Source organism: Anopheles ziemanni, unplaced genomic scaffold (assembly GCF_943734765.1).
Source record: "Anopheles ziemanni unplaced genomic scaffold, idAnoZiCoDA_A2_x.2 scaffold_22_ctg1, whole genome shotgun sequence".
NCBI lineage: Eukaryota > Metazoa > Arthropoda > Insecta > Diptera > Culicidae > Anopheles > Anopheles ziemanni.
The window spans coordinates 581,801-604,318 of record NW_026690062.1 but is presented as its reverse complement, the minus strand read 5'-3'; the positions used below and the strand labels follow the sequence as shown (position 1 = coordinate 604,318).

At 40.6% G+C, this 22,518-nt stretch overlaps 1 protein-coding gene across 1 annotated transcript; it reads right to left on the bottom strand.

The window, feature by feature from the left end:
* Positions 1-59: 59 nt before the first annotated feature.
* Positions 60-838, bottom strand: LOC131292917 (uncharacterized). The gene is made up of 2 exons (XM_058321016.1): positions 668-838; positions 60-587 (listed from the first exon to the last, which is right to left on the bottom strand). The coding sequence occupies exons 1-2, from the start codon at positions 836-838 to the stop codon at positions 60-62; spliced, it is 699 nt and encodes a 232-aa protein (XP_058176999.1).
* Between the last annotated feature and the right edge of the window lie 21,680 nt (positions 839-22,518).

Here is a 22,518-nt window from a genome sequence, read left to right as displayed (position 1 = left end):
GAGTACATAATTCCATTTAATTCCTTTTCATTTATGACTAACTACTACTTACTAACTATTTAATTATTTTTTTTCAAGTGACTTAATATTTCCTGCTGAAAATTCAAGCTACCTTCTACAAACATTTTAATGGCACCAACTAGTTCTGTGAGTTGGTTTACGATTTCAGCGTTTTGGTTCACAATAACTTCTTGAAAGTTAGTCTTACTCTTTGGTACTGATGGACGCTGAACTTTCTGCTGGTTGTCTGCTGCTTGTGATCCTTCTTGATTTTGATGCTGAAGCTCCTCTTCTGCTGAAGAGATGATTGGTTGATTTTGATGCTGAAGATCTTGACGAGGTGGAAGCTCCTCTAGATGAAAATCCTGTGCCAGCTGCTGATCGCCTTTCTGATGTCCCACTGGAACTCCAATGCAAATGGTATCCTCTACACCTTCCGCATTGGTTTTAATATTGGTTACATTAAGGATTCTTTCCTCAATCTCGGTAAAAGTACAAGATGCCGCGATACCACCTCCGGTTTTATTCCGTTCTTGTACCATCTGAGTGTACTTTTTCTTAACATTGGATTTTTTGTCGGCCCATGCCTGAAATACAAAAGTATCAATAGTATTTTGTTAAGAAAGAATTAAACTAAAGATTATTTAAACTTAAGGACAATTCTTACCTTTCTCCATCCTGTTTTATCTTTTGAAGGGCCCAAAGGATTTAACTCTTTGCAGACTTCTCCCCAGAACGCAGACGGATTGGAGCAAATCCCTTTCGCTACTTCGGGATTTTGCTCCATAATTTGGACCAGTTTCTCCATCTGGTCCTTAGTAAAGCGTGAACTTTCCATAACGCGACATTACTAGAATCACTACTGAGCTGAAAATGAATTTGCTAACACCAAGCTTCTCCTTTTATAGGCGAATCACCATATCCACGACAGAGGAAACTATACCTAACTTACCTAGAATATTTGGAACAACTTTCTGAAACATTTTGAAGTGAAAAATTTCTTACAAATTTGTCGTGCACCACGCACCTGGCATCACCTTGCACTTGGCATCGGGCATGTGGTATCAGGCATCGTCGTGTCCAGCTCAATTTTCCTAGTAGATTTTTGAAAAGTATGGGGTACCAATAATTTTTTACGAATTTGTTGTGCACCACGCAGCTGGGATCGGGCATAGGGTATCAGGCATCGTCGTGCCCAGCTCAATTTTCCTAGTAGATTTTGGAAAAGTATGAGGTACCAATATTTTTTTACGAATTTGTTGTGCACCACGCAGCTGCTCCGGTCATGGGGTATAAGCCATCGTCGCACCCAGCTCAATTTTCTTAGTATGTATATTTCGGATAACATGGGGTACCAATAATTTTTATGAATCCGAATAATTGAACCCAATTTGTAAAAACATCAAAAATTACTTTAATACGCATTCGTTGAATCTGTTTATTTAAAGGAAACATGATTGCAAATGCTTATGCGACCGCTCTCGATAGCTCTCGACCTGTCTAAATCATTTCGATCGAGAAAAGGCGTATGCGATAGGAATTTTCGATCGAAATCGAGTCAAATGTTGACTGCTTGAAAATTTATAGATCGTTTGCTTCTACGTTTCGATCGCGATAGGTCTTTGTCATTCCGATGAAGCAAATGAACCAAAAATGAACACTTTTCGACAGGTTCATGCAGTCGATCGAATTCGAAACCGTTCGCGATACCAGCCAAAGTGTTTCGAAGCACGTTGAAAGTTGTTTGGACGTGGTTAGAATTACGAACAAAGTGCTTCGAAGCACGTTGAAAGTTGTTTGGACGTGGTTAGAATTACGAACAAAGTGTTTCGAAGCACGTTGAAAGTTGTTTGGACGTGGTTAGAATTACGAACAAAGTGCTTCGAAGCACGTTGAAAGTTGTTTGGACGTGGTTAGAATTACGAACAAAGTGTTTCGAAGCACGTTGAAAGTTGTTTGGACGTGGTTAGAATTACGAACAAAGTGTTTCGAAGCACGTTGAAAGTTGTTTGGACGTGGTTAGAATTACGAACAAAGTGCTTCGAAGCACGTTGAAAGTTGTTTGGACGTGGTTAGAATTACGAACAAAGTTTTTCGAAGCACGTTGAAAGTTGTTTGGACGGGATGAGAATAACGAACAAAGTGTTTCGAAGCACGTTGAAAGTTGTTTGGACGTGGTTAGAATTACGAACAAAGTGTTTCGAAGCACGTTGAAAGTTGTTTGGACGTGGTTAGAATTACGAACAAAGTGCTTCGAAGCACGTTGAAAGTTGTTTGGACGTGGTTAGAATTACGAACAAAGTGTTTCGAAGCACGTTGAAAGTTGTTTGGACGTGGTTAGAATTACGAACAAAGTGCTTCGAAGCACGTTGAAAGTTGTTTGGACGTGGTTAGAATTACGAACAAAGTGCTTCGAAGCACGTTGAAAGTTGTTTGGACGTGGTTAGAATTACGAACAAAGTTTTTCGAAGCACGTTGAAAGTTGTTTGGACGGGATGAGAATTACGAACAAAGTGTTTCGAAGCACGTTGAAAGTTGTTTGGACGTGGTTAGAATTACGAACAAAGTGTTTCGAAGCACGTTGAAAGTTGTTTGGACGTGGTTAGAATTACGAACAAAGTGTTTCGAAGCACGTTGATAGTTGTTTGGACGTTGTTAGAATTACGAACAAAGTGCTTCGAAGCACGTTGAAAGTTGTTTGGACGTGGTTAGAATTACGAACAAAGTTTTTCGAAGCACGTTGAAAGTTGTTTGGACGGGATGAGAATTACGAACAAAGTGTTTCGAAGCACGTTGAAAGTTGTTTGGACGTGGTTAGAATTACGAACAAAGTGTTTCGAAGCACGTTGAAAGTTGTTTGGACGTGGTTAGAATTACGAACAAAGTGCTTCGAAGCACGTTGAAAGTTGTTTGGACGTGGTTAGAATTACGAACAAAGTGTTTCGAAGCACGTTGAAAGTTGTTTGGACGTGGTTAGAATTACGAACAAAGTGCTTCGAAGCACGTTGAAAGTTGTTTGGACGTGGTAAGAATTACGAACAAAGTGTTTCGAAGCACGTTGAAAGTTGTTTGGACGTGGTTAGAATTACGAACAAAGTGTTTCGAAGCACGTTGAAAGTTGTTTGGACGTGGTTAGAATTACGAACAAAGTGCTTCGAAGCACGTTGAAAGTTGTTTGGACGTGGTTAGAACTACGGACAAAGTGCTTCGAAGCACGTTGAAAGTTGTTTGGACGTGGTTAGAATTACGAACAAAGTGCTTCGAAGCACGTTGAAAGTTGTTTGGACGTGGTTAGAACTACGGACAAAGTGCTTCGAAGCACGTTGAAAGTTGTTTGGACGTGGTTAGAATTACGAACAAAGTGCTTCGAAGCACGTTAAAAGTTGTTTGGACGTGGTGAGAATTACGAACAAAGTGCTTCGAAGCACGTTGAAAGTTGTTTGGACGTGGTTAGAACTACGGACAAAGTGCTTCGAAGCACGTTGAAAGTTGTTTGGACGTGGTTAGAATTACGAACAAAGTGTTTCGAAGCACGTTGAAAGTTGTTTGGACGTGGTTAGAATTACGAACAAAGTGCTTCGAAGCACGTTGAAAGTTGTTTGGACGTGGTTAGAATTACGAACAAAGTGTTTCGAAGCACGTTGAAAGTTGTTTGGACGTGGTTAGAATTACGAACAAAGTGCTTCGAAGCACGTTGAAAGTTGTTTGGACGTGGTAAGAATTACGAACAAAGTGTTTCGAAGCACGTTGAAAGTTGTTTGGACGTGGTTAGAATTACGAACAAAGTGTTTCGAAGCACGTTGAAAGTTGTTTGGACGTGGTTAGAATTACGAACAAAGTGCTTCGAAGCACGTTGAAAGTTGTTTGGACGTGGTTAGAACTACGGACAAAGTGCTTCGAAGCACGTTGAAAGTTGTTTGGACGTGGTTAGAATTACGAACAAAGTGCTTCGAAGCACGTTGAAAGTTGTTTGGACGGGATGAGAATTACGAACAAAGTGTTTCGAAGCACGTTGAAAGTTGTTTGGACGTGGTGAGAATTACGAACAAAGTGCTTCGAAGCACGTTGAAAGTTGTTTGGACGTGGTTAGAACTACGGACAAAGTGCTTCGAAGCACGTTGAAAGTTGTTTGGACGTGGTTAGAATTACGAACAAAGTGTTTCGAAGCACGTTGATAGTTGTTTGGACGTTGTTAGAATTACGAACAAAGTGCTTCGAAGCACGTTGAAAGTTGTTTGGACGTGGTTAGAATTACGAACAAAGTTTTTCGAAGCACGTTGAAAGTTGTTTGGACGGGATGAGAATTACGAACAAAGTGTTTCGAAGCACGTTGAAAGTTGTTTGGACGTGGTTAGAATTACGAACAAAGTGTTTCGAAGCACGTTGAAAGTTGTTTGGACGTGGTTAGAATTACGAACAAAGTGCTTCGAAGCACGTTGAAAGTTGTTTGGACGTGGTTAGAATTACGAACAAAGTGTTTCGAAGCACGTTGAAAGTTGTTTGGACGTGGTTAGAATTACGAACAAAGTGCTTCGAAGCACGTTGAAAGTTGTTTGGACGTGGTAAGAATTACGAACAAAGTGTTTCGAAGCACGTTGAAAGTTGTTTGGACGTGGTTAGAATTACGAACAAAGTGTTTCGAAGCACGTTGAAAGTTGTTTGGACGTGGTTAGAATTACGAACAAAGTGCTTCGAAGCACGTTGAAAGTTGTTTGGACGTGGTTAGAACTACGGACAAAGTGCTTCGAAGCACGTTGAAAGTTGTTTGGACGTGGTTAGAATTACGAACAAAGTGCTTCGAAGCACGTTGAAAGTTGTTTGGACGTGGTTAGAACTACGGACAAAGTGCTTCGAAGCACGTTGAAAGTTGTTTGGACGTGGTTAGAATTACGAACAAAGTGCTTCGAAGCACGTTAAAAGTTGTTTGGACGTGGTGAGAATTACGTACAAAGTGCTTCGAAGCACGTTGAAAGTTGTTTGGACGTGGTTAGAACTACGGACAAAGTGCTTCGAAGCACGTTGAAAGTTGTTTGGACGTGGTTAGAATTACGAACAAAGTGTTTCGAAGCACGTTGAAAGTTGTTTGGACGTGGTTAGAATTACGAACAAAGTGCTTCGAAGCACGTTGAAAGTTGTTTGGACGTGGTTAGAATTACGAACAAAGTGTTTCGAAGCACGTTGAAAGTTGTTTGGACGTGGTTAGAATTACGAACAAAGTGCTTCGAAGCACGTTGAAAGTTGTTTGGACGTGGTAAGAATTACGAACAAAGTGTTTCGAAGCACGTTGAAAGTTGTTTGGACGTGGTTAGAATTACGAACAAAGTGTTTCGAAGCACGTTGAAAGTTGTTTGGACGTGGTTAGAATTACGAACAAAGTGCTTCGAAGCACGTTGAAAGTTGTTTGGACGTGGTTAGAACTACGGACAAAGTGCTTCGAAGCACGTTGAAAGTTGTTTGGACGTGGTTAGAATTACGAACAAAGTGCTTCGAAGCACGTTGAAAGTTGTTTGGACGGGATGAGAATTACGAACAAAGTGTTTCGAAGCACGTTGAAAGTTGTTTGGACGTGGTGAGAATTACGAACAAAGTGCTTCGAAGCACGTTGAAAGTTGTTTGGACGTGGTTAGAACTACGGACAAAGTGCTTCGAAGCACGTTGAAAGTTGTTTGGACGTGGTTAGAATTACGAACAAAGTGTTTCGAAGCACGTTGAAAGTTGTTTGGACGTGGTGAGAATTACGAACAAAGTGCTTCGAAGCACAGTGAAAGTTGTTTGGACGTGGTTAGAATTACGAACAAAGTGTTTCGAAGCACGTTGAAAGTTGTTTGGACGAGATGAGAATTACGAACAAAGTGTTTCGAAGCACGTTGAAAGTTGTTTGGACGTTGTAAGAATTACGAACAAAGTTTTTCGAAGCACGTTAAAAGTTGTTTGGACGTGGTGAGAATTACGAACAAAGTGCTTCGAAGCACGTTGAAAGTTGTTTGGACGTGGTGAGAATTACGAACAAAGTGTTTCGAAGCACGTTGAAAGTTGTTTGGACGTTGTAAGAATTACGAACAAAGTGTTTCGAAGCACGTTGAAAGTTGTTTGGACGTGGTGAGAATTACGAACAAAGTGTTTCGAAGCACGTTGAAAGTTGTTTGGACGTTGTAAGAATTACGAACAAAGTGTTTCGAAGCACGTTGAAAGTTGTTTGGACGAGATGAGAATTACGAACAAAGTGTTTCGAAGCACGTTGAAAGTTGTTTGGACGTTGTAAGAATTACGAACAAAGTTTTTCGAAGCACGTTAAAAGTTGTTTGGACGTGGTGAGAATTACGAACAAAGTGCTTCGAAGCACGTTGAAAGTTGTTTGGACGTGGTTAGAATTACGAACAAAGTGCTTCGAAGCACGTTGAAAGTTGTTTGGACGTGGTTAGAACTACGGACAAAGTGCTTCGAAGCACGTTGAAAGTTGTTTGGACGTGGTTAGAATTACGAACAAAGTGCTTCGAAGCACGTTAAAAGTTGTTTGGACGTGGTGAGAATTACGAACAAAGTGCTTCGAAGCACGTTGAAAGTTGTTTGGACGTGGTTAGAACTACGGACAAAGTGCTTCGAAGCACGTTGAAAGTTGTTTGGACGTGGTTAGAATTACGAACAAAGTGTTTCGAAGCACGTTGAAAGTTGTTTGGACGTGGTTAGAATTACGAACAAAGTGCTTCGAAGCACGTTGAAAGTTGTTTGGACGTGGTTAGAATTACGAACAAAGTGTTTCGAAGCACGTTGAAAGTTGTTTGGACGTGGTTAGAATTACGAACAAAGTGCTTCGAAGCACGTTGAAAGTTGTTTGGACGTGGTAAGAATTACGAACAAAGTGTTTCGAAGCACGTTGAAAGTTGTTTGGACGTGGTTAGAATTACGAACAAAGTGTTTCGAAGCACGTTGAAAGTTGTTTGGACGTGGTTAGAATTACGAACAAAGTGCTTCGAAGCACGTTGAAAGTTGTTTGGACGTGGTTAGAACTACGGACAAAGTGCTTCGAAGCACGTTGAAAGTTGTTTGGACGTGGTTAGAATTACGAACAAAGTGCTTCGAAGCACGTTGAAAGTTGTTTGGACGGGATGAGAATTACGAACAAAGTGTTTCGAAGCACGTTGAAAGTTGTTTGGACGTGGTGAGAATTACGAACAAAGTGCTTCGAAGCACGTTGAAAGTTGTTTGGACGTGGTTAGAACTACGGACAAAGTGCTTCGAAGCACGTTGAAAGTTGTTTGGACGTGGTTAGAATTACGAACAAAGTGTTTCGAAGCACGTTGAAAGTTGTTTGGACGTGGTGAGAATTACGAACAAAGTGCTTCGAAGCACAGTGAAAGTTGTTTGGACGTGGTTAGAATTACGAACAAAGTGTTTCGAAGCACGTTGAAAGTTGTTTGGACGAGATGAGAATTACGAACAAAGTGTTTCGAAGCACGTTGAAAGTTGTTTGGACGTTGTAAGAATTACGAACAAAGTTTTTCGAAGCACGTTAAAAGTTGTTTGGACGAGATGAGAATTACGAACAAAGTGTTTCGAAGCACGTTGAAAGTTGTTTGGACGTTGTAAGAATTACGAACAAAGTTTTTCGAAGCACGTTAAAAGTTGTTTGGACGTGGTGAGAATTACGAACAAAGTGTTTCGAAGCACGTTGAAAGTTGTTTGGACGTGGTGAGAATTACGAACAAAGTGTTTCGAAGCACGTTGAAAGTTGTTTGGACGTTGTAAGAATTACGAACAAAGTGTTTCGAAGCACGTTGAAAGTTGTTTGGACGAGATGAGAATTACGAACAAAGTGTTTCGAAGCACGTTGAAAGTTGTTTGGACGTTGTAAGAATTACGAACAAAGTTTTTCGAAGCACGTTAAAAGTTGTTTGGACGTGGTGAGAATTACGAACAAAGTGCTTCGAAGCACGTTGAAAGTTGTTTGGACGTGGTTAGAATTACGAACAAAGTGCTTCGAAGCACGTTGAAAGTTGTTTGGACGTGGTTAGAACTACGGACAAAGTGCTTCGAAGCACGTTGAAAGTTGTTTGGACGTGGTTAGAATTACGAACAAAGTGCTTCGAAGCACGTTAAAAGTTGTTTGGACGTGGTGAGAATTACGAACAAAGTGCTTCGAAGCACGTTGAAAGTTGTTTGGACGTGGTTAGAACTACGGACAAAGTGCTTCGAAGCACGTTGAAAGTTGTTTGGACGTGGTTAGAATTACGAACAAAGTGTTTCGAAGCACGTTGAAAGTTGTTTGGACGTGGTTAGAATTACGAACAAAGTGCTTCGAAGCACGTTGAAAGTTGTTTGGACGTGGTTAGAATTACGAACAAAGTGTTTCGAAGCACGTTGAAAGTTGTTTGGACGTGGTTAGAATTACGAACAAAGTGTTTCGAAGCACGTTGAAAGTTGTTTGGACGTGGTAAGAATTACGAACAAAGTGTTTCGAAGCACGTTGAAAGTTGTTTGGACGTGGTTAGAATTACGAACAAAGTGTTTCGAAGCACGTTGAAAGTTGTTTGGACGTGGTTAGAATTACGAACAAAGTGCTTCGAAGCACGTTGAAAGTTGTTTGGACGTGGTTAGAACTACGGACAAAGTGCTTCGAAGCACGTTGAAAGTTGTTTGGACGTGGTTAGAATTACGAACAAAGTGCTTCGAAGCACGTTGAAAGTTGTTTGGACGTGGTTAGAATTACGAACAAAGTGTTTCGAAGCACGTTAAAAGTTGTTTGGACGTGGTGAGAATTACGAACAAAGTGCTTCGAAGCACGTTGAAAGTTGTTTGGACGTGGTTAGAACTACGGACAAAGTGCTTCGAAGCACGTTGAAAGTTGTTTGGACGTGGTTAGAATTACGAACAAAGTGTTTCGAAGCACGTTGAAAGTTGTTTGGACGTGGTGAGAATTACGAACAAAGTGCTTCGAAGCACAGTGAAAGTTGTTTGGACGTTGTAAGAATTACGAACAAAGTGTTTCGAAGCACGTTGAAAGTTGTTTGGACGAGATGAGAATTACGAACAAAGTGTTTCGAAGCACGTTGAAAGTTGTTTGGACGTTGTAAGAATTACGAACAAAGTTTTTCGAAGCACGTTAAAAGTTGTTTGGACGTGGTGAGAATTACGAACAAAGTGCTTCGAAGCACGTTGAAAGTTGTTTGGACGTGGTTAGAATTACGAACAAAGTTTTTCGAAGCACGTTGAAAGTTGTTTGGACGGGATGAGAATTACGAACAAAGTGTTTCGAAGCACGTTGAAAGTTGTTTGGACGTGGTTAGAATTACGAACAAAGTGTTTCGAAGCACGTTGAAAGTTGTTTGGACGTGGTTAGAATTACGAACAAAGTGTTTCGAAGCACGTTGAAAGTTGTTTGGACGTGGTTAGAATTACGAACAAAGTGCTTCGAAGCACGTTGAAAGTTGTTTGGACGTGGTTAGAATTACGAACAAAGTTTTTCGAAGCACGTTGAAAGTTGTTTGGACGGGATGAGAATTACGAACAAAGTGTTTCGAAGCACGTTGAAAGTTGTTTGGACGTGGTTAGAATTACGAACAAAGTTTTTCGAAGCACGTTAAAAGTTGTTTGGACGTGGTGAGAATTACGAACAAAGTGTTTCGAAGCACGTTGAAAGTTGTTTGGACGTGGTTAGAATTACGAACAAAGTGCTTCGAAGCACGTTGAAAGTTGTTTGGACGTGGTAAGAATTACGAACAAAGTGCTTCGAAGCACGTTGAAAGTTGTTTGGACGTGGTTAGAATTACGAACAAAGTGCTTCGAAGCACGTTGAAAGTTGTTTGGACGTGGTTAGAATTACGAACAAAGTGTTTCGAAGCACGTTGAAAGTTGTTTGGACGTGGTTAGAATTACGAACAAAGTGTTTCGAAGCACGTTGAAAGTTGTTTGGACGTGGTTAGAATTACGAACAAAGTGCTTCGAAGCACGTTGAAAGTTGTTTGGACGTGGTTAGAATTACGAACAAAGTTTTTCGAAGCACGTTGAAAGTTGTTTGGACGGGATGAGAATAACGAACAAAGTGTTTCGAAGCACGTTGATAGTTGTTTGGACGTGGTTAGAATTACGAACAAAGTGCTTCGAAGCACGTTGAAAGTTGTTTGGACGTGGTTAGAATTACGAACAAAGTGTTTCGAAGCACGTTGAAAGTTGTTTGGACGTGGTTAGAATTACGAACAAAGTGCTTCGAAGCACGTTGAAAGTTGTTTGGACGTGGTTAGAATTACGAACAAAGTGCTTCGAAGCACGTTGAAAGTTGTTTGGACGTGGTAAGAATTACGAACAAAGTGCTTCGAAGCACGTTGAAAGTTGTTTGGACGTGGTTAGAATTACGAACAAAGTGTTTCGAAGCACGTTGAAAGTTGTTTGGACGGGATGAGAATTACGAACAAAGTGTTTCGAAGCACGTTGAAAGTTGTTTGGACGTGGTTAGAATTACGAACAAAGTGTTTCGAAGCACGTTGAAAGTTGTTTGGACGTGGTTAGAATTACGAACAAAGTGTTTCGAAGCACGTTGAAAGTTGTTTGGACGTGGTTAGAATTACGAACAAAGTGCTTCGAAGCACGTTGAAAGTTGTTTGGACGTGGTTAGAATTACGAACAAAGTGTTTCGAAGCACGTTGAAAGTTGTTTGGACGTGGTTAGAATTACGAACAAAGTGTTTCGAAGCACGTTGAAAGTTGTTTGGACGTGGTTAGAATTACGAACAAAGTGCTTCGAAGCACGTTGAAAGTTGTTTGGACGTGGTTAGAATTACGAACAAAGTTTTTCGAAGCACGTTGAAAGTTGTTTGGACGGGATGAGAATTACGAACAAAGTGTTTCGAAGCACGTTGAAAGTTGTTTGGACGTGGTTAGAATTACGAACAAAGTGTTTCGAAGCACGTTGAAAGTTGTTTGGACGTGGTTAGAATTACGAACAAAGTGCTTCGAAGCACGTTGAAAGTTGTTTGGACGTGGTTAGAACTACGGACAAAGTGCTTCGAAGCACGTTGAAAGTTGTTTGGACGTGGTTAGAATTACGAACAAAGTGTTTCGAAGCACGTTGAAAGTTGTTTGGACGTGGTTAGAATTACGAACAAAGTTTTTCGAAGCACGTTGAAAGTTGTTTGGACGGGATGAGAATTACGAACAAAGTGTTTCGAAGCACGTTGAAAGTTGTTTGGACGTGGTTAGAATTACGAACAAAGTGTTTCGAAGCACGTTGAAAGTTGTTTGGACGTGGTTAGAATTACGAACAAAGTGCTTCGAAGCACGTTGAAAGTTGTTTGGACGTGGTTAGAACTACGGACAAAGTGCTTCGAAGCACGTTGAAAGTTGTTTGGACGTGGTTAGAATTACGAACAAAGTGCTTCGAAGCACGTTGAAAGTTGTTTGGACGTGGTTAGAATTACGAACAAAGTGTTTCGAAGCACGTTGAAAGTTGTTTGGACGTGGTTAGAATTACGAACAAAGTGCTTCGAAGCACGTTGAAAGTTGTTTGGACGTGGTTAGAACTACGGACAAAGTGCTTCGAAGCACGTTGAAAGTTGTTTGGACGTGGTAAGAATTACGAACAAAGTGCTTCGAAGCACGTTGAAAGTTGTTTGGACGTGGTTAGAATTACGAACAAAGTGTTTCGAAGCACGTTGAAAGTTGTTTGGACGTGGTTAGAATTACGAACAAAGTGTTTCGAAGCACGTTGAAAGTTGTTTGGACGTGGTTAGAATTACGAACAAAGTGTTTCGAAGCACGTTGAAAGTTGTTTGGACGTGGTTAGAATTACGAACAAAGTTTTTCGAAGCACGTTGAAAGTTGTTTGGACGGGATGAGAATTACGAACAAAGTGCTTCGAAGCACGTTGAAAGTTGTTTGGACGTGGTTAGAATTACGAACAAAGTGTTTCGAAGCACGTTGAAAGTTGTTTGGACGGGATGAGAATTACGAACAAAGTGTTTCGAAGCACGTTGAAAGTTGTTTGGACGTGGTTAGAATTACGAACAAAGTGTTTCGAAGCACGTTGAAAGTTGTTTGGACGTGGTTAGAATTACGAACAAAGTGTTTCGAAGCACGTTGAAAGTTGTTTGGACGTGGTTAGAATTACGAACAAAGTGCTTCGAAGCACGTTGAAAGTTGTTTGGACGTGGTTAGAATTACGAACAAAGTGTTTCGAAGCACGTTGAAAGTTGTTTGGACGTGGTTAGAATTACGAACAAAGTGTTTCGAAGCACGTTGAAAGTTGTTTGGACGTGGTTAGAATTACGAACAAAGTGCTTCGAAGCACGTTGAAAGTTGTTTGGACGTGGTTAGAACTACGGACAAAGTGCTTCGAAGCACGTTGAAAGTTGTTTGGACGTGGTTAGAATTACGAACAAAGTGCTTCGAAGCACGTTGAAAGTTGTTTGGACGTGGTTAGAATTACGAACAAAGTGTTTCGAAGCACGTTGAAAGTTGTTTGGACGTGGTTAGAATTACGAACAAAGTGCTTCGAAGCACGTTGAAAGTTGTTTGGACGTGGTTAGAATTACGAACAAAGTGTTTCGAAGCACGTTGAAAGTTGTTTGGACGTGGTTAGAATTACGAACAAAGTGTTTCGAAGCACGTTGAAAGTTGTTTGGACGTGGTTAGAATTACGAACAAAGTGTTTCGAAGCACGTTGAAAGTTGTTTGGACGTGGTTAGAATTACGAACAAAGTTTTTCGAAGCACGTTGAAAGTTGTTTGGACGGGATGAGAATTACGAACAAAGTGTTTCGAAGCACGTTGAAAGTTGTTTGGACGTGGTTAGAATTACGAACAAAGTGTTTCGAAGCACGTTGAAAGTTGTTTGGACGTGGTTAGAATTACGAACAAAGTGCTTCGAAGCACGTTGAAAGTTGTTTGGACGTGGTTAGAACTACGGACAAAGTGCTTCGAAGCACGTTGAAAGTTGTTTGGACGTGGTTAGAATTACGAACAAAGTGCTTCGAAGCACGTTGAAAGTTGTTTGGACGTGGTTAGAACTACGGACAAAGTGCTTCGAAGCACGTTGAAAGTTGTTTGGACGTGGTAAGAATTACGAACAAAGTGCTTCGAAGCACGTTGAAAGTTGTTTGGACGTGGTTAGAATTACGAACAAAGTGTTTCGAAGCACGTTGAAAGTTGTTTGGACGTGGTGAGAATTACGAACAAAGTGCTTCGAAGCACAGTGAAAGTTGTTTGGACGTTGTAAGAATTACGAACAAAGTGTTTCGAAGCACGTTGAAAGTTGTTTGGACGAGATGAGAATTACGAACAAAGTGTTTCGAAGCACGTTGAAAGTTGTTTGGACGTTGTAAGAATTACGAACAAAGTTTTTCGAAGCACGTTAAAAGTTGTTTGGACGTGGTGAGAATTACGAACAAAGTGCTTCGAAGCACGTTGAAAGTTGTTTGGACGTGGTTAGAATTACGAACAAAGTTTTTCGAAGCACGTTGAAAGTTGTTTGGACGGGATGAGAATTACGAACAAAGTGTTTCGAAGCACGTTGAAAGTTGTTTGGACGTGGTTAGAATTACGAACAAAGTGTTTCGAAGCACGTTGAAAGTTGTTTGGACGTGGTTAGAATTACGAACAAAGTGTTTCGAAGCACGTTGAAAGTTGTTTGGACGTGGTTAGAATTACGAACAAAGTGCTTCGAAGCACGTTGAAAGTTGTTTGGACGTGGTTAGAATTACGAACAAAGTGTTTCGAAGCACGTTGAAAGTTGTTTGGACGTGGTTAGAATTACGAACAAAGTGTTTCGAAGCACGTTGAAAGTTGTTTGGACGTGGTTAGAATTACGAACAAAGTGCTTCGAAGCACGTTGAAAGTTGTTTGGACGTGGTTAGAATTACGAACAAAGTTTTTCGAAGCACGTTGAAAGTTGTTTGGACGGGATGAGAATTACGAACAAAGTGTTTCGAAGCACGTTGAAAGTTGTTTGGACGTGGTTAGAATTACGAACAAAGTGTTTCGAAGCACGTTGAAAGTTGTTTGGACGTGGTTAGAATTACGAACAAAGTGCTTCGAAGCACAGTGAAAGTTGTTTGGACGTGGTTAGAACTACGGACAAAGTGCTTCGAAGCACGTTGAAAGTTGTTTGGACGTGGTTAGAATTACGAACAAAGTGCTTCGAAGCACGTTGAAAGTTGTTTGGACGTGGTTAGAATTACGAACAAAGTGTTTCGAAGCACGTTGAAAGTTGTTTGGACGTGGTTAGAATTACGAACAAAGTGCTTCGAAGCACGTTGAAAGTTGTTTGGACGTGGTTAGAACTACGGACAAAGTGCTTCGAAGCACGTTGAAAGTTGTTTGGACGTGGTAAGAATTACGAACAAAGTGCTTCGAAGCACGTTGAAAGTTGTTTGGACGTGGTTAGAATTACGAACAAAGTGTTTCGAAGCACGTTGAAAGTTGTTTGGACGTGGTTAGAATTACGAACAAAGTGCTTCGAAGCACGTTGAAAGTTGTTTGGACGTGGTTAGAATTACGAACAAAGTGTTTCGAAGCACGTTGAAAGTTGTTTGGACGTGGTGAGAATTACGAACAAAGTGCTTCGAAGCACAGTGAAAGTTGTTTGGACGTTGTAAGAATTACGAACAAAGTGTTTCGAAGCACGTTGAAAGTTGTTTGGACGTTGTAAGAATTACGAACAAAGTTTTTCGAAGCACGTTAAAAGTTGTTTGGACGTGGTGAGAATTACGAACAAAGTGCTTCGAAGCACGTTGAAAGTTGTTTGGACGTGGTTAGAATTACGAACAAAGTTTTTCGAAGCACGTTGAAAGTTGTTTGGACGGGATGAGAATTACGAACAAAGTGTTTCGAAGCACGTTGAAAGTTGTTTGGACGTGGTTAGAATTACGAACAAAGTGTTTCGAAGCACGTTGAAAGTTGTTTGGACGTGGTTAGAATTACGAACAAAGTGCTTCGAAGCACGTTGAAAGTTGTTTGGACGTGGTTAGAATTACGAACAAAGTGCTTCGAAGCACGTTGAAAGTTGTTTGGACGTGGTTAGAACTACGGACAAAGTGCTTCGAAGCACGTTGAAAGTTGTTTGGACGGGATGAGAATTACGAACAAAGTGTTTCGAAGCACGTTGAAAGTTGTTTGGACGTGGTTAGAATTACGAACAAAGTGTTTCGAAGCACGTTGAAAGTTGTTTGGACGTGGTTAGAATTACGAACAAAGTGCTTCGAAGCACGTTGAAAGTTGTTTGGACGTTGTAAGAATTACGAACAAAGTGTTTCGAAGCACGTTGAAAGTTGTTTGGACGTTGTAAGAATTACGAACAAAGTTTTTCGAAGCACGTTAAAAGTTGTTTGGACGTGGTGAGAATTACGAACAAAGTGCTTCGAAGCACGTTGAAAGTTGTTTGGACGTGGTTAGAATTACGAACAAAGTTTTTCGAAGCACGTTGAAAGTTGTTTGGACGGGATGAGAATTACGAACAAAGTGTTTCGAAGCACGTTGAAAGTTGTTTGGACGTGGTTAGAATTACGAACAAAGTGTTTCGAAGCACGTTGAAAGTTGTTTGGACGTGGTTAGAATTACGAACAAAGTGCTTCGAAGCACGTTGAAAGTTGTTTGGACGTGGTTAGAATTACGAACAAAGTGCTTCGAAGCACGTTGAAAGTTGTTTGGACGTGGTTAGAACTACGGACAAAGTGCTTCGAAGCACGTTGAAAGTTGTTTGGACGTGGTAAGAATTACGAACAAAGTGCTTCGAAGCACGTTGAAAGTTGTTTGGACGTGGTTAGAATTACGAACAAAGTGTTTCGAAGCACGTTGAAAGTTGTTTGGACGTGGTTAGAATTACGAACAAAGTGCTTCGAAGCACGTTGAAAGTTGTTTGGACGTGGTTAGAATTACGAACAAAGTGTTTCGAAGCACGTTGAAAGTTGTTTGGACGTGGTGAGAATTACGAACAAAGTGCTTCGAAGCACAGTGAAAGTTGTTTGGACGTTGTAAGAATTACGAACAAAGTGTTTCGAAGCACGTTGAAAGTTGTTTGGACGTTGTAAGAATTACGAACAAAGTTTTTCGAAGCACGTTAAAAGTTGTTTGGACGTGGTGAGAATTACGAACAAAGTGCTTCGAAGCACGTTGAAAGTTGTTTGGACGTGGTTAGAATTACGAACAAAGTTTTTCGAAGCACGTTGAAAGTTGTTTGGACGGGATGAGAATTACGAACAAAGTGTTTCGAAGCACGTTGAAAGTTGTTTGGACGTGGTTAGAATTACGAACAAAGTGTTTCGAAGCACGTTGAAAGTTGTTTGGACGTGGTTAGAATTACGAACAAAGTGTTTCGAAGCACGTTGAAAGTTGTTTGGACGTGGTTAGAATTACGAACAAAGTGCTTCGAAGCACGTTGAAAGTTGTTTGGACGTGGTTAGAATTACGAACAAAGTGTTTCGAAGCACGTTGAAAGTTGTTTGGACGTGGTTAGAATTACGAACAAAGTGTTTCGAAGCACGTTGAAAGTTGTTTGGACGTGGTTAGAATTACGAACAAAGTGCTTCGAAGCACGTTGAAAGTTGTTTGGACGTGGTTAGAATTACGAACAAAGTTTTTCGAAGCACGTTGAAAGTTGTTTGGACGGGATGAGAATTACGAACAAAGTGTTTCGAAGCACGTTGAAAGTTGTTTGGACGGGATGAGAATTACGAACAAAGTGTTTCGAAGCACGTTGAAAGTTGTTTGGACGTGGTTAGAATTACGAACAAAGTGCTTCGAAGCACGTTGAAAGTTGTTTGGACGTGGTTAGAACTACGGACAAAGTGCTTCGAAGCACGTTGAAAGTTGTTTGGACGTGGTTAGAATTACGAACAAAGTGCTTCGAAGCACGTTGAAAGTTGTTTGGACGTGGTTAGAATTACGAACAAAGTGTTTCGAAGCACGTTGAAAGTTGTTTGGACGTGGTTAGAATTACGAACAAAGTGCTTCGAAGCACGTTGAAAGTTGTTTGGACGTGGTTAGAACTACGGACAAAGTGCTTCGAAGCACGTTGAAAGTTGTTTGGACGTGGTAAGAATTACGAACAAAGTGCTTCGAAGCACGTTGAAAGTTGTTTGGACGTGGTTAGAATTACGAACAAAGTGTTTCGAAGCACGTTGAAAGTTGTTTGGACGTGGTTAGAATTACGAACAAAGTGCTTCGAAGCACGTTGAAAGTTGTTTGGACGTGGTTAGAATTACGAACAAAGTGTTTCGAAGCACGTTGAAAGTTGTTTGGACGTGGTGAGAATTACGAACAAAGTGCTTCGAAGCACAGTGAAAGTTGTTTGGACGTTGTAAGAATTACGAACAAAGTGTTTCGAAGCACGTTGAAAGTTGTTTGGACGAGATGAGAATTACGAACAAAGTGTTTCGAAGCACGTTGAAAGTTGTTTGGACGTTGTAAGAATTACGAACAAAGTTTTTCGAAGCACGTTAAAAGTTGTTTGGACGTGGTGAGAATTACGAACAAAGTGCTTCGAAGCACGTTGAAAGTTGTTTGGACGTGGTTAGAATTACGAACAAAGTTTTTCGAAGCACGTTGAAAGTTGTTTGGACGGGATGAGAATTACGAACAAAGTGTTTCGAAGCACGTTGAAAGTTGTTTGGACGTGGTTAGAATTACGAACAAAGTGTTTCGAAGCACGTTGAAAGTTGTTTGGACGTGGTTAGAATTACGAACAAAGTGTTTCGAAGCACGTTGAAAGTTGTTTGGACGTGGTTAGAATTACGAACAAAGTGCTTCGAAGCACGTTGAAAGTTGTTTGGACGTGGTTAGAATTACGAACAAAGTTTTTCGAAGCACGTTGAAAGTTGTTTGGACGGGATGAGAATTACGAACAAAGTGTTTCGAAGCACGTTGAAAGTTGTTTGGACGTGGTTAGAATTACGAACAAAGTGTTTCGAAGCACGTTGAAAGTTGTTTGGACGTGGTTAGAATTACGAACAAAGTGCTTCGAAGCACGTTGAAAGTTGTTTGGACGTGGTTAGAACTACGGACAAAGTGCTTCGAAGCACGTTGAAAGTTGTTTGGACGTGGTTAGAATTACGAACAAAGTGCTTCGAAGCACGTTGAAAGTTGTTTGGACGTGGTTAGAACTACGGACAAAGTGCTTCGAAGCACGTTGAAAGTTGTTTGGACGTGGTAAGAATTACGAACAAAGTGCTTCGAAGCACGTTGAAAGTTGTTTGGACGTGGTTAGAATTACGAACAAAGTGTTTCGAAGCACGTTGAAAGTTGTTTGGACGTGGTGAGAATTACGAACAAAGTGCTTCGAAGCACAGTGAAAGTTGTTTGGACGTTGTAAGAATTACGAACAAAGTTTTTCGAAGCACGTTGAAAGTTGTTTGGACGGGATGAGAATTACGAACAAAGTGTTTCGAAGCACGTTGAAAGTTGTTTGGACGTTGTAAGAATTACGAACAAAGTTTTTCGAAGCACGTTAAAAGTTGTTTGGACGTGGTGAGAATTACGAACAAAGTGTTTCGAAGCACGTTGAAAGTTGTTTGGACGTGGTTAGAATTACGAACAAAGTGCTTCGAAGCACGTTGAAAGTTGTTTGGACGTGGTAAGAATTACGAACAAAGTGCTTCGAAGCACGTTGAAAGTTGTTTGGACGTGGTTAGAATTACGAACAAAGTGCTTCGAAGCACGTTGAAAGTTGTTTGGACGTGGTTAGAATTACGAACAAAGTGTTTCGAAGCACGTTGAAAGTTGTTTGGACGTGGTTAGAATTACGAACAAAGTGTTTCGAAGCACGTTGAAAGTTGTTTGGACGTGGTTAGAATTACGAACAAAGTGCTTCGAAGCACGTTGAAAGTTGTTTGGACGTGGTTAGAATTACGAACAAAGTTTTTCGAAGCACGTTGAAAGTTGTTTGGACGGGATGAGAATAACGAACAAAGTGTTTCGAAGCACGTTGAAAGTTGTTTGGACGTGGTTAGAATTACGAACAAAGTGTTTCGAAGCACGTTGAAAGTTGTTTGGACGTGGTTAGAATTACGAACAAAGTGCTTCGAAGCACGTTGAAAGTTGTTTGGACGTGGTTAGAATTACGAACAAAGTGTTTCGAAGCACGTTGAAAGTTGTTTGGACGTGGTTAGAATTACGAACAAAGTGTTTCGAAGCACGTTGAAAGTTGTTTGGACGTGGTTAGAATTACGAACAAAGTGCTTCGAAGCACGTTGAAAGTTGTTTGGACGTGGTTAGAATTACGAACAAAGTGCTTCGAAGCACGTTGAAAGTTGTTTGGACATGGTTAGAATTACGAACAAAGTTTTTCGAAGCACGTTGAAAGTTGTTTGGACGGGATGAGAATTACGAACAAAGTGTTTCGAAGCACGTTGAAAGTTGTTTGGACGTGGTTAGAATTACGAACAAAGTGTTTCGAAGCACGTTGAAAGTTGTTTGGACGTGGTTAGAATTACGAACAAAGTGTTTCGAAGCACGTTGATAGTTGTTTGGACGTTGTTAGAATTACGAACAAAGTGCTTCGAAGCACGTTGAAAGTTGTTTGGACGTGGTTAGAATTACGAACAAAGTGCTTCGAAGCACGTTGAAAGTTGTTTGGACGTGGTTAGAACTACGGACAAAGTGCTTCGAAGCACGTTGAAAGTTGTTTGGACGTGGTAAGAATTACGAACAAAGTGCTTCGAAGCACGTTGAAAGTTGTTTGGACGTGGTTAGAATTACGAACAAAGTGTTTCGAAGCACGTTGAAAGTTGTTTGGACGTGGTGAGAATTACGAACAAAGTGCTTCGAAGCACAGTGAAAGTTGTTTGGACGTGGTAAGAATTACGAACAAAGTGCTTCGAAGCACGTTGAAAGTTGTTTGGACGGGATGAGAATTACGAACAAAGTGTTTCGAAGCACGTTGAAAGTTGTTTGGACGTTGTAAGAATTACGAACAAAGTTTTTCGAAGCACGTTAAAAGTTGTTTGGACGTGGTGAGAATTACGAACAAAGTGTTTCGAAGCACGTTGAAAGTTGTTTGGACGTGGTTAGAATTACGAACAAAGTGCTTCGAAGCACGTTGAAAGTTGTTTGGACGTGGTAAGAATTACGAACAAAGTGCTTCGAAGCACGTTGAAAGTTGTTTGGACGTGGTTAGAATTACGAACAAAGTGGTTCGAAGCACGTTGAAAGTTGTTTGGACGTGGTTAGAACTACGGACAAAGTGCTTCGAAGCACGTTGAAAGTTGTTTGGACGTGGTTAGAATTACGAACAAAGTGTTTCGAAGCACGTTGAAAGTTGTTTGGACGTGGTTAGAATTACGAACAAAGTGCTTCGAAGCACGTTGAAAGTTGTTTGGACGTGGTTAGAATTACGAACAAAGTGCTTCGAAGCACGTTGAAAGTTGTTTGGACGGGATGAGAATTACGAACAAAGTGTTTCGAAGCACGTTGAAAGTTGTTTGGACGTTGTAAGAATTACGAACAAAGTTTTTCGAAGCACGTTAAAAGTTGTTTGGACGTGGTGAGAATTACGAACAAAGTGTTTCGAAGCACGTTGAAAGTTGTTTGGACGTGGTTAGAATTACGAACAAAGTGTTTCGAAGCACGTTGAAAGTTGTTTGGACGTGGTTAGAATTACGAACAAAGTGCTTCGAAGCACGTTGAAAGTTGTTTGGACGTGGTTAGAACTACGGACAAAGTGGTTCGAAGCACGTTGAAAGTTGTTTGGACGTGGTTAGAATTACGAACAAAGAGCTTCGAAGCACGTTGAAAGTTGTTTGGACGTGGTTAGAATTACGAACAAAGTGCTTCGAAGCACGTTGAAAGTTGTTTGGACGTGGTTAGAATTACGAACAAAGTGTTTCGAAGCACGTTGAAAGTTGTTTGGACGTGGTTAGAATTACGAACAAAGTGCTTCGAAGCACGTTGAAAGTTGTTTGGACGTGGTTAGAATTACGAACAAAGTGTTTCGAAGCACGTTGAAAGTTGTTTGGACGTGGTTAGAATTACGAACAAAGAGCTTCGAAGCACGTTGAAAGTTGTTTGGACGTGGTTAGAATTACGAACAAAGTGCTTCGAAGCACAGTGAAAGTTGTTTGGACGTTGTAAGAATTACGAACAAAGTGTTTCGAAGCACGTTGAAAGTTGTTTGGACGTGGTTAGAATTACGAACAAAGTGCTTCGAAGCACGTTGAAAGTTGTTTGGACGTGGTTAGAATTACGAACAAAGTGTTTCGAAGCACGTTGAAAGTTGTTTGGACGTGGTTAGAATTACGAACAAAGTGCTTCGAAGCACGTTGAAAGTTGTTTGGACGTGGTTAGAATTACTGGACAAAGTTTTTCGAAGCACGTTGAAAGTTGTTTGGACGTGGTAAGAATTACGAACAAAGTGCTTCGAAGCACGTTGAAAGTTGTTTGGACGTGGTTAGAATTACGAACAAAGTGCTTTGAAGCACGTTGAAAGTTGTTTGGACGTGGTTAGAATTACGAACAAAGTGTTTCGAAGCACGTTGAAAGTTGTTTGGACGTGGTTAGAATTACGAACAAAGTGCTTCGAAGCACGTTGAAAGTTGTTTGGACGTGGTTAGAATTACGAACAAAGTGTTTCGAAGCACGTTGAAAGTTGTTTGGACGTGGTTAGAATTACGAACAAAGTGCTTCGAAGCACGTTGAAAGTTGTTTGGACGTGGTTAGAACTACGGACAAAGTGGTTCGAAGCACGTTGAAAGTTGTTTGGACGTGGTTAGAATTACGAACAAAGAGCTTCGAAGCACGTTGAAAGTTGTGTGGACGTGGTTAGAATTACGAACAAAGTGCTTCGAAGCACAGTGAAAGTTGTTTGGACGTTGTAAGAATTACGAACAAAGTGTTTCGAAGCACGTTGAAAGTTGTTTGGACGTGGTTAGAATTACGAACAAAGTGCTTCGAAGCACGTTGAAAGTTGTTTGGACGTGGTTAGAATTACGAACAAAGTGCTTCGAAGCACGTTGAAAGTTGTTTGGACGTGGTTAGAATTACGAACAAAGTGTTTCGAAGCACGTTGAAAGTTGTTTGGACGTGGTTAGAATTACGAACAAAGTGCTTCGAAGCACGTTGAAAGTTGTTTGGACGTGGTTAGAATTACTGGACAAAGTTTTTCGAAGCACGTTGAAAGTTGTTTGGACGTGGTAAGAATTACGAACAAAGTGCTTCGAAGCACGTTGAAAGTTGTTTGGACGTGGTTAGAATTACGAACAAAGTGCTTTGAAGCACGTTGAAAGTTGTTTGGACGTGGTTAGAATTACGAACAAAGTGTTTCGAAGCACGTTGAAAGTTGTTTGGACGTTGTAAGAATTACGAACCAAGTGCTTCGAAGCACGTTGAAAGTTGTTTGGACGTGGTTAGAATTACGGACAAAGTTTTTCGAAGCACGTTGAAAGTTGTTTGGACGTGGTTAGAATTACGAACAAAGTGCTTCGAAGCACGTTGAAAGTTGTTTGGACGTGGTTAGAATTACGGACAAAGTGCTTCGAAGCACGTTGAAAGTTGTTTGGACGTTGTAAGAATTACGAACCAAGTGCTTCGAAGCACGTTGAAAG

Bases quoted from the DNA above. Each gene is read 5' to 3' on its own strand.
- LOC131292917 (XM_058321016.1), bottom strand. From the start codon at position 838: ATGGAAAGTTCACGCTTTACTAAGGACCAGATGGAGAAACTGGTCCAA. The intron at 588-667 runs GTAAGAATTGTC...TTTGTATTTCAG, and splicing joins ATAAAACAGGATGGAGAAAG to GCATGGGCCGACAAAAAATC.